Consider the following 16,181-nt stretch of genomic DNA (forward strand, 5'->3'; position numbering starts at 1 on the left):
TATGGCTCTCATACTACATGGAAGGGGGTAAGATTTCTGTCTGATGGGGAGTGCAGCTCCATAGAATAGACTGTGAAGGTATGGCTCTCATACTACATGGAAGGGGGTAAGATTTCTGTCTGATGGGGAGTGCAGCTCCATAGAATAGACTGTGTAGGTGTGGCTCTCATAGTACATGGAAGGGGGTAAGATTCCTGTCTGATGGGGAGTGCAGCTCCATAGAATAGACTGTGTAGAGTATGGCTCTCATACTGCATGGAAGGGGGTAAGATTGGTCTGTGATCTTCCATTTTCCAAAGACTATTTATCTCAAGTGTGTATGCAGCATTACTTACCACCAGTGTGAGATCTCTCATGTTTGACAAGCTGTGATTTATATGCAAAACATTTCCCACACTCAGCACATGAATATGGCTTCTCACCAGTGTGAGATCTCTCATGTCTGATAAGGCTTCCTTTAACACCAAATGTTTTCCCACACACAGTACACGAATAGGCCTTCTCACCAGTGTGAGATCTCTCATGCTTAGAAAGATTTCCTTTAACTCTAAAACATTTCCCACACTCAGCACATGAATAGGGCTTCTCACCAGTGTGAGATTTATCATGAATAACGAGATGTGATTTCTGTGCAAAACATTTCCCACACTCAGAACATGAATACGGCTTCTCACCAGTGTGACATCTCTCATGACTGACAAGCTGTGATTTCTGTACAAAACATTTCCCACATTTAGCACATAAATAAGGCTTTTCACCAGTGTGAGATCTCTCATGACTGGCAAGGACCGTTTTGTATACAAAACATTTACCACACTGAGTACATGAATAGGGCTTCTCACCAGTATGAGATCTCTCATGTATGACAAGATGTGATTTATATGCAAAACATTTCCCACACTCAGCACATGAATGGGGCTTCTCGCCCATATGAGATCTCTTATGTGCAAGAAGATTTGATTTCTCAACAAAACATTTCCCACACTCAGAACATGAATGGGGCTTTTCACCGGTGTGAGATCTCTCATGACCAATAAGCTGTGATTTCCATAAAAAACATTTTCCACACTCAGTACAGGAATAGGGCTTCTCACTACTGTGAGATCTCTTATGCCTGACAAGGTCTGTTTTGTATAAGAAACATTTCTCACATTCAGCACATGAGTAGGACTTCTCACCAGTGTGAGATATTGCATGTCTGACAAGCTGTGATTTAAATACATAACATTTCCCACACTCAGCACATGAATAGGGCTTCTCACCAGTGTGAGAGGTCTCGTGACCAACAAGCTGTGATTTCCATAAAAAACATTTCCCGCACTCAGCACATGAATAGGGTTTCTCACCAGTGTGAGATCTCTCATGAGTAAGGAGATGCGATTTCTGTCCAAAACATTTCCCACACTCAGCACATGAATACGGCTTCTCACCAGTGTGAGTTCTCTCATGTCTGACAAGTAGTGATTTCCGCACAAAACATTTCCCACACGTGGAACAGGAATGAGACCCTCCAGCAGGGGGAGAGCTGTGCTGGGTAGGAGGCCCCTCGGGGTTAGCCAGGTGAGGGGAGTCTGGGGGAATATTTGGGGTCACCAGGATATCTGCAGGAGACTCTTGTCCAGTGACATCATCATCCGCTGTACAGTCTGTGGATACAGAGAGACGAGTCTCTGAGAGGTTCCTGATGCCGGGACTCCGTGCTGCAAATAGAGAAACATCATCACTTCCTGTTAGAGAATTCTGAGGGGAGGAGCAATTATCATTAGGGAGGGTCAGTGAGCTGCTGATAATTCCAAGTTGGTGCAAAGTTTATGTAGATTAGTAATTAACTAGATGCAGCAGCTACCTAACTTTGCATATAATTAGCATAAAATTTGCACCATCTCAGAGTTTGCATGTCATTGACCCTCCCTACAGCTAAAGCATTGGCCATACATGTACTCTGTAAAGTGCTGCAGAAGATGTCAGTGTGTCAAAAACCTGGGCGGTTCTTGCCTTTTTCATGATTGCTAACTCAGTAAAGGACCAGCCCTTAAAGCGTTGCTATCATATAAATCCGACATAGTGGGGTCTGAACCCTCTATAACAGTAATTATAGATTGACGGTGTACCTTGAAATGAATCAGAGCACTCAGTATATGATTTTATATAAAAAATTGTATTTGCTTTTCATACAGCATATATACAAAATATGAACAGTTCCAAGTAGTGTTTCCTTCTAACAGTATTCCATCTCATCAAGGCTTTATAGCCAAGCGTTCATCAATCTTCTAAGTACATTCAAAAAAGAATATAACAGTTGTGTTATGTAGAATAAGATCAAAAAGTAGTCTCATCTGTATCAATAGCTATGTATCTAGTAGCTGTGTAAAACTTGTAGTAATCTTCTTAAAGAAATAGCATAAAAAATGGCTTCTAAAAAACTTCTTGCTAACATCTTAACAAAACTTAATGCTGAAAAATGAATAAAGTAAATCACCAGAATATTAAGCATATTACCCCTTCTCTGACATCTCTTCAGCATCTAGAACCACTTGTGGGAAGGTAGCTTCTGCCTCGTGTGTCTTCTCAGGAGATTGTTGGGCTTCTGCAAACTATGAGCTTTCAGCTTCTACTTTTATAGGGGTTGGAGGCAATATGGCTGCCTAATCTGGACTTTCCCTGGATCCCAGGTTCTGATTGGCTAAAGCTTTCGTGCGTCAATGCTTTATCATGTTTTGAATACCAAAATCATAATATTATTGTTTATGAATTCTGATTAGGTCATTTCTGCCGCAGTTAATTAAAAATGGACGTCACCAGCCATCTTGTATGCTGGTTGACCATTTTGCCCCAGACATTGAACTTCCAAACAGTAAACAATGTAATTCATGACGCATTTCTGATAATGTGTCCTTCTGCTAATTAGTTTGGAATGTGTCTGTACTTTCCCAGACATAAGATTGGTCAGGTTGACACTGTAACCAGACCTGTGAGAGTCTTCAGCAATTTAAGGCTTATTGAAACATACAGGGCTTCTAATATACCTATTTAAATATAAAGCTTATTATATAATTCTTCCTAAAACAATTAATCATATAAGGTATAATTGCACATTAAAATGTAATAATATACAATCATGTTCTATATATTTGCCTTTCCACCGGCAGATGTTATAATTTCATCATTTTTGACTAATTGGGAAAACCCCTTCTATTGTTTTATTTTGTATGAGGACTTTTCCCAAAACATAGCCTATGTCATCAGCTATCAATGTTCAAACCTATTGCAATGATTTTTATATTTTGACTTTCTCTGGCTGAGAAATGTTATCTTTTCTTGCTGGCCTTGTAACATGTAAACAATCTTCTAGCTTACAAGTTAAAATAATCTTATAAAAGTTTTACTTTCTCTAACTATCACTGATAGAATGCAGCATTAAATGTATTTCAAAGTATTACATTCTTTTATATGCAATTATAGGTTTAACAATAATTATTTCTCTCTTTAGAAAGACTGTATTGATTATTAATATTTATATGTAATAACTGAGCAAATATACATATATGATTGCTGTAGTAATTTGACTTTTAAAAGTGTTTCTTTCCAGTCTTCACACAGAAGCATCTTTCAAATGTCAAGGTTGTAGATAAGTGTACTAACATAAACAAGCATGTTTTGGCTTCTTGTAACTAGAAGCTTCCCAGCCTGGAATATGCTGAGATGTCTCAGAGCAATATATTAAAGAAGTACTCTAACTTTACAGTTTACAATGAAATTTTGCATAGAACATTAAAACTTAAAACATGCACATATGACAGCTTTTCCTGCATAAATAAAAGCACTAGAATTCTGACAAGTGTTATATAAATACATAATAATAATATGGTAGGACATTAGACTAGGACTATGGTAGGATCAGATTGTGAGCTCCTCTGAGGACAGTCAGTGACATGACTATTTACTCTGTAATGCGCTGCAGAAGATGTCAGTGCTATATAAATACATAATAATATGGTAGGACATTAGACTATGACTATGGTAGGATTAGAGTGTGAGCTCCTCTGAGGACAGTCAGTGACATGACTATGTGCTCTGTAATGTGCTGCAGGAGATGTCAGTGCTATATAAATGCATAATAATAATATAGTAGGACACTACACTATGACTATAGTAGGATTAGAGTGTGAGCTCCTCTGAGGACAGTCAGTGACATGACTATGTACTCTGTAATGTGCTGCAGGAGATGTCAGTGCTATATAAATACATAATAATAATATGGTAGGACATTACACTATGACTATGGTAGGATTAGAGTGTGAGCTCCTCTGAGGACAGTCAGTGACATGACTATGTACTCTGTAATGTGCTGCAGAAGATGTCAGTGCTATATAAATACATAATAATAATATGGTAGGACATTAGACTATGACTATGGTAGGATTAGATTGTGAGCTCCTCTGAGGACAGTCAGTGACATGACTATGTACTCTGTAATGTGCTGCAGGAGATGTCAGTGCTATATAAATACATAATAATAATATGGTAGGACATAAGACTATGACTATGGTAGGATTAGACTGTGAGCTCCTCTGAGGACAGTCAGTGACATGACTAGGTACCCTGTAATGTGCTGCAGATGTCAGTGCTATATAAATACATAATAATAATATGGTAGGACATTACACTATGACTATGGTAGGAATAGAGCGTGAGCTCCTCTGAGGACAGTCAGTGACATGACTATGTGCTCTGTAATGTGCTGCAGAAGATACCAGTGCTATACAAATACATAATAATAATATGGTAGGACATTAGATTATGACTATGGTAGGATTAGAGTGTGAGCTCCTCTGAGGACAGTCAGTGACATGACTATGTGCTCTGTAATGTGCTGCAGGAGATGTCAGTGCTATATAAATGCATAATAATAATATAGTAGGACACTACACTATGACTAAAGTAGGATTAGAGTATGAGCTCCTCTGAGGACAGTCAGTGACATGACTATGTACTCTGTAATGTGCTGCAGGAGATGTCAGTGCTATATAAATACATAATAATAATATGGTAGGACATTACACTATGACTATGGTAGGATTAGAGTGTGAGCTCCTCTGAGGACAGTCAGTGACATGACTATGTACTCTGTAATGTGCTGCAGAAGATGTCAGTGCTATATAAATACATAATAATAATATGGTAGGACATTAGACTATGACTATGGTAGGATTAGATTGTGAGCTCCTCTGAGGACAGTCAGTGACATGACTATGTACTCTGTAATGTGCTGCAGGAGATGTCAGTGCTATATAAATACATAATAATAATATGGTAGGACATAAGACTATGACTATGGTAGGATTAGACTGTGAGCTCCTCTGAGGACAGTCAGTGACATGACTAGGTACCCTGTAATGTGCTGCAGATGTCAGTGCTATATAAATACATAATAATAATATGGTAGGACATTACACTATGACTATGGTAGGAATAGAGCGTGAGCTCCTCTGAGGACAGTCAGTGACATGACTATGTGCTCTGTAATGTGCTGCAGAAGATACCAGTGCTATACAAATACATAATAATAATATGGTAGGACATTCGATTATGACTATGGTAGGATTAGAGTGTGAGCTCCTCTGAGGACAGTCAGTGACATGACTATGTGCTCTGTAATGTGCTGCAGAAGATGTCAGTGCTATACACAGTAAATACATAATAATTACACACAATCTCTGCTCTACTAATAATATCCTTCTGTCTTCTTCCTTGGTCACCTCTTCTTACTCCCACTTACAAGACTTCTCTCGATCCTTTCCCCTCCTTTGGAACACTGTCCCTCAACACATCTGCCACTCACCCACACTTACTCTTTTTAGGCGCAATCTGAAAACTCATCTCTTCAGGCAAGCATACTCTACTACTGAGGACCCTGCCCTCTAACAACCATTTCTACCACTCCACACACAGCTTCCCTTACCTACTGTCCTATACCTTAAACCTTGCGACTGTACGGCGTTTTGGACAGGGCTTTCATCCCCTCGGAGTACATTATTCTACAACGTGGGGTAGGAGGTGCCCGGAGTACATTATTCTACAACGTGGGGTAGGAGGTGCCCGGAATACATTATTCTATAACGTGGGGTAGGAGGCGCCCGGAGTACATTATTCTACAACGTGGGGTAGGAGGTGCCCGGAATACATTATTCTATAACGTGGGGTAGGAGGCGCCCGGAGTACATTATGCTACAACGCGGGGTAAGAGACGTCTGGAGTACATTATTCTACAACGTGGAGTAGGAGGAGGCGCCCGGAGTACATTATTCTACAACGTGGAGTAGGAGGAGGCGCCCGGAGTACATTATTCTACAACGTGGGGTAGGAGGTGCCCGGAGTACATTATTCTACAACGTGGAGTAGGAGGAGGCGACCGGAGTACATTATTCTACAACGTGGAGTAGGAGGTGCCCGGAGTACATTATTCTACAACGTGGGGTAGGAGGCACCCGGAGTACATTATTCTACAACGTGGGGTAAGAGACGCCTGGAGTACATTATTCTACAACGTGGGGTAGGAGGCGCCCGGAGAACATTATTCTACAACGTGGGGTAGGAGGTGCCCGGAGTACATTATTCTACAACGTGGGGTAGGAGGCGCCCGGAGTACATTATTCTACAACGTGGGGTAGGAGGTGCTCGGAGTACATTATTCTACAACGTGGGGTAGGAGGCGCCCAGAGTACATTATTCTACAACGTGGAGTAGGAGGTGCCTGGAGTACATTATTCTACAACGTGGGGTAGGAGGCGCCCGGAGTACATTATTCTACAACGTGGGGTAGGAGGCGCCCGGAGTACATTATTCTACAACGTGGGGTAAGAGGTGCCCGGAGTACATTATTCTATAACGTGGGGTAGGAGGCGCCCAGAGTACATTATTCTACAACGTGGGGTAGGAGGTGCCCGGAGTACATTATTCTACAACGTGGGGTAGGAGGTGCCCGGAGTACATTATTGTACAACGTGGGGTAGGAGGCGCCCAGAGTACATTATTCTACAACGTAAAAATCAATTAACCCTTCGCACACTCACATGCAAATGTTCAAACAAATGCATTCACAGATTTACTCATCCAGGCACAACTGTTATCCCTACAGCTAAATTAAAAGCCAGGGTTTTAGTTCACAGAAGAATGCATTCTTATGCTTAGTCACCTATACTGCGTAGAAGTACCCAGGTAAACATAGGTGTCCTAACTCTGGCCCTGTAACATGCATAGTGCAGACATGCAAACACATTCATTGCATCAAACCTATCAATGGATTAGGAGCACACATCCTAACTTCCTCTCCTGGGAAAGATAGTGCATCTTACCAATCGCACAAGGGAGCTAACGTTATGTGTCCATGTGCACCATGCACATACACCAGCATAAGCTGTCTGCATGCTGACAAACATACAGGGGAAGGGGGGAGTGCACCGAATTGGACCCTAGCCACAGGGGTCAATGATAAGAATAAACATACATATATCCAGGCACATCGCCTCTAGTTAGGACATTAAATAAATTATTAGGGAAAGGGAGGTGCTGAAGCACCTCCCTTTCCCTAATAATTTATTTAATGTCCTAACTAGAGGCGATGTGCCTGGATATATGTATGTTTATTCTTATCATTGACCCCTGTGGCTAGGGTCCAATTCGGAGGAAGTTAGGATGTGTGCTCCTAATCCATTGATCGGTTTGATGCAATGAATGTGTTTGCATGTCTGCACTATGCATGTTACAGGGCCAGAGTTAGGACACCTATGTTTACCTGGGTACTTCTGCACAGTATAGGTGACTAAGCATAAGAATGCATTCTTCTGTGAACTAAGACCCCGGCTTTTAATTTAGCTGTAGGGATAACAGTTGTGCCTGGATGAGTAATTCTATGAATGCATTTGTTTGAACATTTGCATGTGAGTGTGCGAAGGGTTAATTGATTTTTGCTGTTTCTAGCCACACCCCCTTCAGCACCTCCCTTTCCCTAATAATTTATTTAATGTCCTAACTAGAGGCGATGTGCCTGGATATATGTATGTTTATTCTTATTCTACAACGTGGGGTAAGAGACGCCTGGAGTACATTATTCGACAACGTGGAGTAGGAGGAGGCGCCCGGAGTACATTATTCTACAACGTGGGGTAGGAGGTGCCCGGACTACATTATTCTATAACGTGGGGTAGGAGGTGCCCGGAGTACATTATTCTACAACGTGGGGTAGGAGGTGCCCGGAGTACATTATTCTACAGCGTGGGGTAGGAGGTACCCGGAGTACATTATTCTACAACGTGGGGTAAGAGGCGCCCGGAGTACATTATTCTACAGCGTGGGGTAGGAGGCGCCTGGAGTACATTATTGTACAACGTGGGGTAGGAGGTGCTCGGAGTACATTATTCTACGTGGGGTAGGAGGCGCCCGGAGTACATGCAGTATCACCAATAATACAGATGTTATACCAGATTATGTGGTGATCTGCAGAATCACCAATAATACTAGTATAGCTAGACACAGGACACCTAACGTAGTATTGTGTTTGGTGAAACAGTAGTTAGAGAAGTTATCTCCCGAGGAGCGGGAGATACAGACAATATTGCAGCCAAGGATCCCCTGAGGGGCAGGGGATTAAGACTGCACTGCAGCTAGTGGACGCATGAGAAGCAGGGACCACTGACGGTGTTAAAGAGAATGATCACCTGAGGGGCAGGTGATACAGGTAGTACTGCAGCCAGGAATTCCCGGAGGAGCAGGGAATTCAGATAATACTGCAGCCAGTGGACACCTGAGGAGCAGGGACCACTGACTGTCCTGCAAGGATGGTAACAGGTGGAATGAGTGATTATGACTGTACTACCATCAGGGATTCCTTGAGGAGCAGGGAATCTGACTGTACTGCAGCCAGTGAACCCCTGAGGAGCAGGGATCACTGACTGCGCTGTAAGATGATCTCCTGAGGGGCAGGTGATCAACAGACACTGCTTGCAGCTAACAGACACCTGAGGATCAAGTGTCACAGACAGTACAGTAAGGCTGATCACCTTAGGGTTAGGTGACAGCCGCTAGGATTTCCCTCACTAGTGGCGACCCACTAGTGAGGACAGAAAGGTCAGACAAGCAAGGTCAGCAACGGGCGGACAGACACAGTACAGAGGCGGAAGACTGATTCGGTATCAAGGTACAGGCAGTGTCGGCAACAGTTATCAGATAGGCAGAAGTACCGAATCAGTAAGCAAGAGAGTAGTCAGGAAAGCGAGAGATCATAACAGATAAACAATAGTAATATAGCAATCTCCTAGTCTAGGTGTGAAGTCCTTGGTTTCAACACCTGGGAACTAGACTAGCAGATGAACGGTAGCAATATAGCAATATCCTAGTCTAGGTGTGAAGTCCTTGGTTTCAACACCTGGGTGTAACGCTTGGTGGTGTATTCTCCACAGTCAGCATGCAACGCATGAGCTGACGTGAAGGAGGTACACACACTAGCACAAGGAAACAGGCTATCCCTAGTATAGTGGAGGGGAGGACTGACTCCAATAGGAGATTGTGGCGCACAGAGCAGGTGCAGATCCGACAGCCACAAACAATACTTTCGTTATAACGTCTCAGCGCAAAGTAGCGCTGAGCGCATAAACCAGAACTGAGGAGATCAGGACAGGTAGACAGAATGGACGCTTGCTAGCTAGCCGCTACTTAGTAACAGCAAGCGTCCAAAACAAGACAGACTGGAATGAGGCAGCCAATGCGATGCGGCGATGGCGTGCCTCACAAAGACAGGACAGGATAGTCAGGAAATAGCAGGATCAAGATAGATGAATGTAACACAGACAAAAATACAATAAGTATGTTTTCCTAGCGTATTACAATTACAGCTATCAATGAAACTATTTGTAACGTCTGACTAACATATGTATATATCGGCAATGAACCGATATATGACATAAGCAGGAACACTGACTAGGACTGGAGTAATACAGGGAACAGGACTCAGAAGGATTCGCTATCTCTTAGCAGAGATGAACGCAATCCACAAACGGTAACAGAACAGGATTCAGAAGGATTCGTTATCTCTTCGCAGAGATGAACGCAATCCACAAACAGTAACAGAACAGGATTCAGAAGGATTCGTTATCTCTTCGCAGAGATGAACGCAATCCACAAACAGAACCAGGAGCAGGGTAACTAACTCAGCACGGGTGATCACGATACGCGCAACCTACCAAAACGTGCTGGAAAGCTGACTAACTGCACACAGGATATAAACATTTCGTGTACGTATACATCAGCGACACTGATGTATCAACGTAACACGAATACAAGGAAAATAATAAACGTGCTGGTATGCATATATATTGGCAATGAACCAATATATGATGCAAAGACCAGCAAAGTATCTTTAGAACAAGAAACACGATAGGGGGCTGAAGCAACAGCAAGACAGGCTTAAACTGAAGCTATGATAACCCGAGCAGTCCTGCAGGAAGCAGATCTTTATACTGAGGTCATCCAATGGGAGCAGACATGCAGATTCCCACACAGGTGAATGATAATCAGTCACAAGCTGACAGCAGGGAAAGGCAGACAAAGCTATGCAGCTTGCATGGAAAGAGATCAGAACTGCCTGAGCTGCAGCACTACTACTTCCAGCAATGCCTGCTGCAGCAGCGATCATGACACTGGGAACTAGACTAGCAGATGAACAGTAGCAATATAACAATATCCTAGTCTAGGTGTGAAGTCCTTGGTTTCAACACCTGGGAACTAGACTAGCAGAATAATACACAAGTCTACAATACAATAGTACCTAAAGCTATCAACGGACTCTGGCTAAGTGTGAATTCCCAGCTCCGGCTGGTTCTAACACACTGTAAGATCTGACTGGGGTCTGAGTGCTCACACGTAAGCATTTGCAACAGCAGACAACTTGCAACTGACAGGCAAGTCCTATATATACCCAGAGCGCTCCACAACGCCGCCCCAGTCACTCAGCCAATCCAGAGCATAGCTGGAGTCAGCTGATCGGCTTGATCATCTGACTCCCCTTCTACTAGCATAAAGGTCCTGTCGCCTGGCGCGCGCGCGCGCGCGTAGCTCTTAATCTGTGTGCACTAGAAGGACCAGGCGAACCAGCAGCATGTATGTGAGAAAACGCGGAAAAGCCGCCGCGTGTATTGACAGCAAGGCGGCTGATTCCGCGTCCAACGCGGTGGTCTGCACGCGGAAGCGTACATCTAGTGACATGGCAGAAGGCGGAAAAGCCGCCGCATGTACTGACAGCCAGGCGGCTGATTCCGCGTCCAGTGCGGCGGTTTGCATGCAGCAGCGTTCAGCTGGTGTGGGTGAGCCTGTTAGTTCACACAGGTTTAGGGCTACGCACGCGCGCGCCAGAAGTCAGGACTTTTATGCCAGCAGGAGATGTGTCAGCTGATCAGGATGATCGGGCTGATTCCTGCTGGACTCCTAATTGGCTGAGTGGTTCGGGCGGGGCGGCAGAGTCCTGCAACTTTATATACAGCTTGCTTGTCAGTTGCTGGTTGTCTGCCGTTGCGATCACTACGTGGAAGCACTCAGACCTTAGTCAGATCCAACAGTGTGTTTGAACCAGGAGGACCTGGGAATTCACACTGAGCCAGTTAACTTGTATTATTGCTCTGTTATATGTTAGACTAGTTCCAGGGTGTAGAGACCACAGACCTCACACCCAGACTAGGGAACTTGTGTTATCATTCTGTTATACATCAGACTAGTTCCAGGGTGTAGAGACCACGGACCTCACATCCAGACTAGGGAACTTGTGTTATCATTCTGTTATACTTCAGACTAGTTCCAGGGTGTAGAGACCACAGACCTCACACCCAAGACTAGGCATTGTTTGATATTTGTTATGACCTATTGCATTCCTGACTATCCCTCTGCTTTCTGATTCAGTACCACGCGTATCTGATATCTCGTTGCCAAACCCTGCCTGACTTGGATACCGAATCAGCCTTCTGTCTTTGTACTTTATCTGTCTGTCTGTGTGTTGCCGACCCGGCGTGCCCGACCTCGAGAGCTATCTCTCTCCACCTAAGAGATAGTCTCCTAGAGCAGTCAGTGACATCCACCTTCAGGTGTCACTCCCTCTCTGGTCCTTCCTACCTTCAGCCTGACTCCACCCCTTGGAGAGTCTCAGGCTGCTGGAAGGTTTCTGTACTCTCCATAGCAGTGTCTTCTGTACTGCTTAGGGTCACCTGTTCATCAGGTGGGTTGCTCAAAGTCATACTGTTACACCAAACACTCACCATATATATATCTAGAGGTGTCCAGAGGTTAGCACTATATCTGTATTATTGGTGATACTGCAGATCATCTATAATCAGGTATAGATCTGTATTCTTGGTGATACTGCAGATCACCAATAATTAGATTCTCTCTGCGTGCTGACACCGATCACTACAATGTAGCTGCGCGGCAGAAGCCGCCGGCTGGAACGCGGAGATGGCCGCTATGCCGCTTGCCCATGCGGCAGCATCTCCGCTATTCTTTACACTCCAGCCTTCTGATCACCTGACATCTAACTGCTAAACAGTAACCAGCACAACTGCCATCTATGTGTTTACGATTTACCTGCATCAGTGTTTTACTTCAGCTAACATCTGGAAATATGCCTGAAGAAGGGGACTAGATCCCAGAAATCTTGCATCATTTAACTCTAACAGTTACCCATTAAAAGGTATTACTTTTTACAAAATGTTGTTTTTTCTACCTATAAGGGAATAATTTTGAAATTTAGTTTTGATTTGATTTTATTATACTCAAAATGTTTGCTAGACCCTTGCTTGACACATTTTGGTAAGTTACAGTAAAAGGTTATGAAAATTAACTGAAACACTTTTTGCACAGAAATCCAGCAGAAACTGAACGCCCAAGAGGTTAGTATTGATTACTCACCTATTCTATTGTCTGGAAGATAATCTTCCACTTTATGTATCCCCATCATGTTACTCTCCTCCATAGACTGCTGATCACTCCTCACATACGTCTCTTCTTCTTCCTCTTTACTTGTCCTCATCATGTCTCCCTCCTCCATAGACTGCTGATCACTCCTCACATACGTCTCTTCCTCCTCTTTACTTGTCCTCATCACATCTCCCTCCTCCATAGACTGCTGATCACTCCTCACATATGTCTCTTCTTCTTCCTCTTTACTTGTCCTTATCAGGTCACCCTCCTCCATAGGCTGCTGATCACTCCTCACATACGTCTCTTCTTCTTCCTCTTTAATTTTCACCATCATGACACCCTCCTCCATAGACTGCTGATCACTCCTCACATACGTCTCTTCTTCTTCCTCTTTAATTTTCACCATCATGACACCCTCCTCCATAGGCTGCTTATCACTCCTCATGTATGTCTCTTCTTCTTCCTCTTTACTTGTCCTCATCATGTCACCCTCCTCCATAGACTGCTGATCACTCCTCACATATGTCTCCTCTTCTTCCTCTTTACATTTCCTCACCATGTCACCCTCCTCCATAGACTGCTGATCACTCGTCTCTTGCTCTTTGAGCTCAGATCTTAGTCCTGAAAAGGATAACAGATTATAGCAGTGATATATTAGCAGTAATACACAGAGCACAGAGAAGCACATCATTTGCTAGGGGTGATAATATCCCATAAGTTGTGGTCTCCTGTACATTCAGTACCACAGTCCTCTCTCCCAGTGTGCCTTGCTCATCATCTGGTGCTTCTCTCCTCCTCTCCATGCACACATTCCTGGGAGGGTACAGCAGTGCCGGCAGCGGTAGATGGATGAGGATGTGAGGAGAGAACAGCTGGAGACAGAGGGAGATGGAGACAGAAGGAGCAGAGGTCTGCAGTAGTGGTGCTCCAATTGACCTCTAATTATGAGTACCGCGTACTTACAGGCCAATTTGAGCAATTATGGAATCAGAATCCATGATCGACCCAATTACGGATGGGGATTTCGAATGCATCCATAACTGCATCCACATTCGACCCGTAACTCCGGCTTAGGAGCCGAAATCACTACTGCCATTATATATATATAAAATTAGTGGTGAATAGCTACGCCCCCATACGTGCTACAAACACCAACACATTTGCAGGAATTTGTTTTTTAGTTTTTGAAAAAATTGATGTTAAAGTTAGAGGAAAAAAGGTTTAAAGTCAAGACAAGACAAGACAAATAACATTTATATTGCGCTTTTCTCCTTGCGGACTCAAAGCGCCAGAGCAGAGCAGCAGCCACTAGGGCGCGCTCTATTGGCAGTTGCAGTGTAAGGGAGACTTGCCAAAGGTCTCCTAATGAATTAGTGCTGGCTTACTGAACAGGCAGAGCCGAGATTCGAACCCTGGTCTCCTGTGTCAGAGGCAGAGCCCTTAACCATTGCACCATCAGCCAACTGCAGTTACTGCAGTGAAATGACAGGTAATGAATAAACATGTATATAAATCTTCAGCTCCAGGGGCAGATTGCTGAATGTCAGCCAGCATCGAGTGCCAGCCTTTGCTCAAACTCTCTGTGTTTATTTTTTATATATATATATTCAGAGTGTGGAAAATATCAAAACAAAATTATGTAGGGTCCCCCCTCCCAAGCCTCTGTAACCCCTTGTCCCCCATGCAGGCTGGGTTAGTCAGAATGCAGAGCCCCAGACGGGAAGTCTGGTCTCCCTATGACCCGAACAGCCCCACTGCAGTCCATCATGAATGCGGCAGCCAGAATTATCCACTGCTCCCATCGCTCCACCACAGCGGATCCCCTCCTTGAATCCCTCCACTGGCTTCCTATCCAGTCCAGAATCAGATTCAAGATACTGTGTCTGACCTACAAATCTGTCCACAAAACCTGTCCAACCTACATTTCCGATCGTACTCAGAGGTACACACCTAGCCGCTCACTCCACTCTTCCAATGAACTTCGCCTAACCGCCCCCCGCATCATCCAGTCCCATGCACGCCTCCAGGACTTCTCAAGAGCTGCTCCAACACTATGGAACTCCCTACCTCCACCCATTAGGGCAGCCCCCTCCTTCAACATCTTCAAGAAGGCCCTCAAAATTCACCTTTTCACTCTGGCCTATTACCCCTCACAAGTGCTCTAAACCCACAGCTGAACTCTGGTCCCCTTCCTTTTGTGTCCCCACCTCTGCCTCTAGATTGTAAGCCTTCAGCAGCGTCCTCCTTATGTTTCCTACCTGATCTCGCACCTCCATCACCGTACACCCATCCTATGGATCTGAGTGAGCTTGACTTGCCTAATCTCCAAGCTCCATCCAGTGACTGACTAAGCATTACCTGGTACTCATACTGTGCTGCGTGATCTGGTTTTCTGGTATTCCCGTATTGTCTTATTGCTGTATGTCACCCCTAAATATTGTCTGTAACCTTAACTAATGTCCAGCGCTGCGTAATATGTTGGCACTTTATAAATAAAAAAATAATAAATAAATATAGGGGGACCACTTGAAAAATGGCAAACAAGTCACAGCAGTTACATAACAGTCTCTTCAGGGGGATGATCAGGATAGTGACAGGTGTACTATGTCTTCCTCTGTAACAAAGTGTGCTTCTCCCAAACCTCTGCTCTGCTCATTATATAGCAGCAATCACATAATTACCTCTCCCAGCCGTGTGTTCCCTCCACCTCCTGCAACTCCTCCTCCTGCTGTGCATCACTTCCTGCCTGGGCTGCCTCACTTCCTGTCTGTGCCACATCACTTCCAGCCTCTGCAACGTCATTTTGCTAAATCACTTCCTGTCTTTGGCTTCATTTCCTCCTATCTGTGCGTTTCACCTGGGTGAGGTTAGATCGCCATCTTGTGGTGAATATGCTAACTGCAGCCTCTTTTTATTTCAATAGGTTTTAATTGAAATACTGTCAAAGCATACATTGAAAAAGGCATAACAATTGTTTTTTTTCAAAACAAAAGCTCAGGAAGAGACTTGATAAGAATGATGAATAACATTAATAATTCATGGGATTCAAACAATGGTAAAGTAATAAAAACCCAATACAGTATGCAGGGTGGGAAAGGCTACCAGGTTATGTATTAGCACAGCCAGGTGTCACATACAGAGCGCTATGCAAGCCCTACTACCGGAAATCCAACAAGATGAGGGACCTTCCTTAAACTTCAAATACAGAACCTTGTCTGTGC

General features: G+C 43.9%; 1 protein-coding gene across 1 annotated transcript; it reads right to left on the reverse strand.

Moving 5' to 3' along the window:
- Positions 1–267: 267 nt before the first annotated feature.
- On the reverse strand, positions 268–15,762 carry LOC137537305 (zinc finger protein 182-like). The gene is made up of 3 exons (XM_068259381.1): positions 15,642–15,762; positions 12,949–13,581; positions 268–1,700 (listed from the first exon to the last, which is right to left on the reverse strand). The coding sequence occupies exons 1-3, from the start codon at positions 15,760–15,762 to the stop codon at positions 328–330; spliced, it is 2,127 nt and encodes a 708-aa protein (XP_068115482.1). The 3' UTR covers positions 268–327.
- Positions 15,763–16,181: the final 419 nt, after the last annotated feature.

Source organism: Hyperolius riggenbachi, chromosome 10 (assembly GCF_040937935.1).
Source record: "Hyperolius riggenbachi isolate aHypRig1 chromosome 10, aHypRig1.pri, whole genome shotgun sequence".
In the NCBI taxonomy this organism is placed as follows: Eukaryota; Metazoa; Chordata; class Amphibia; order Anura; family Hyperoliidae; genus Hyperolius; species Hyperolius riggenbachi.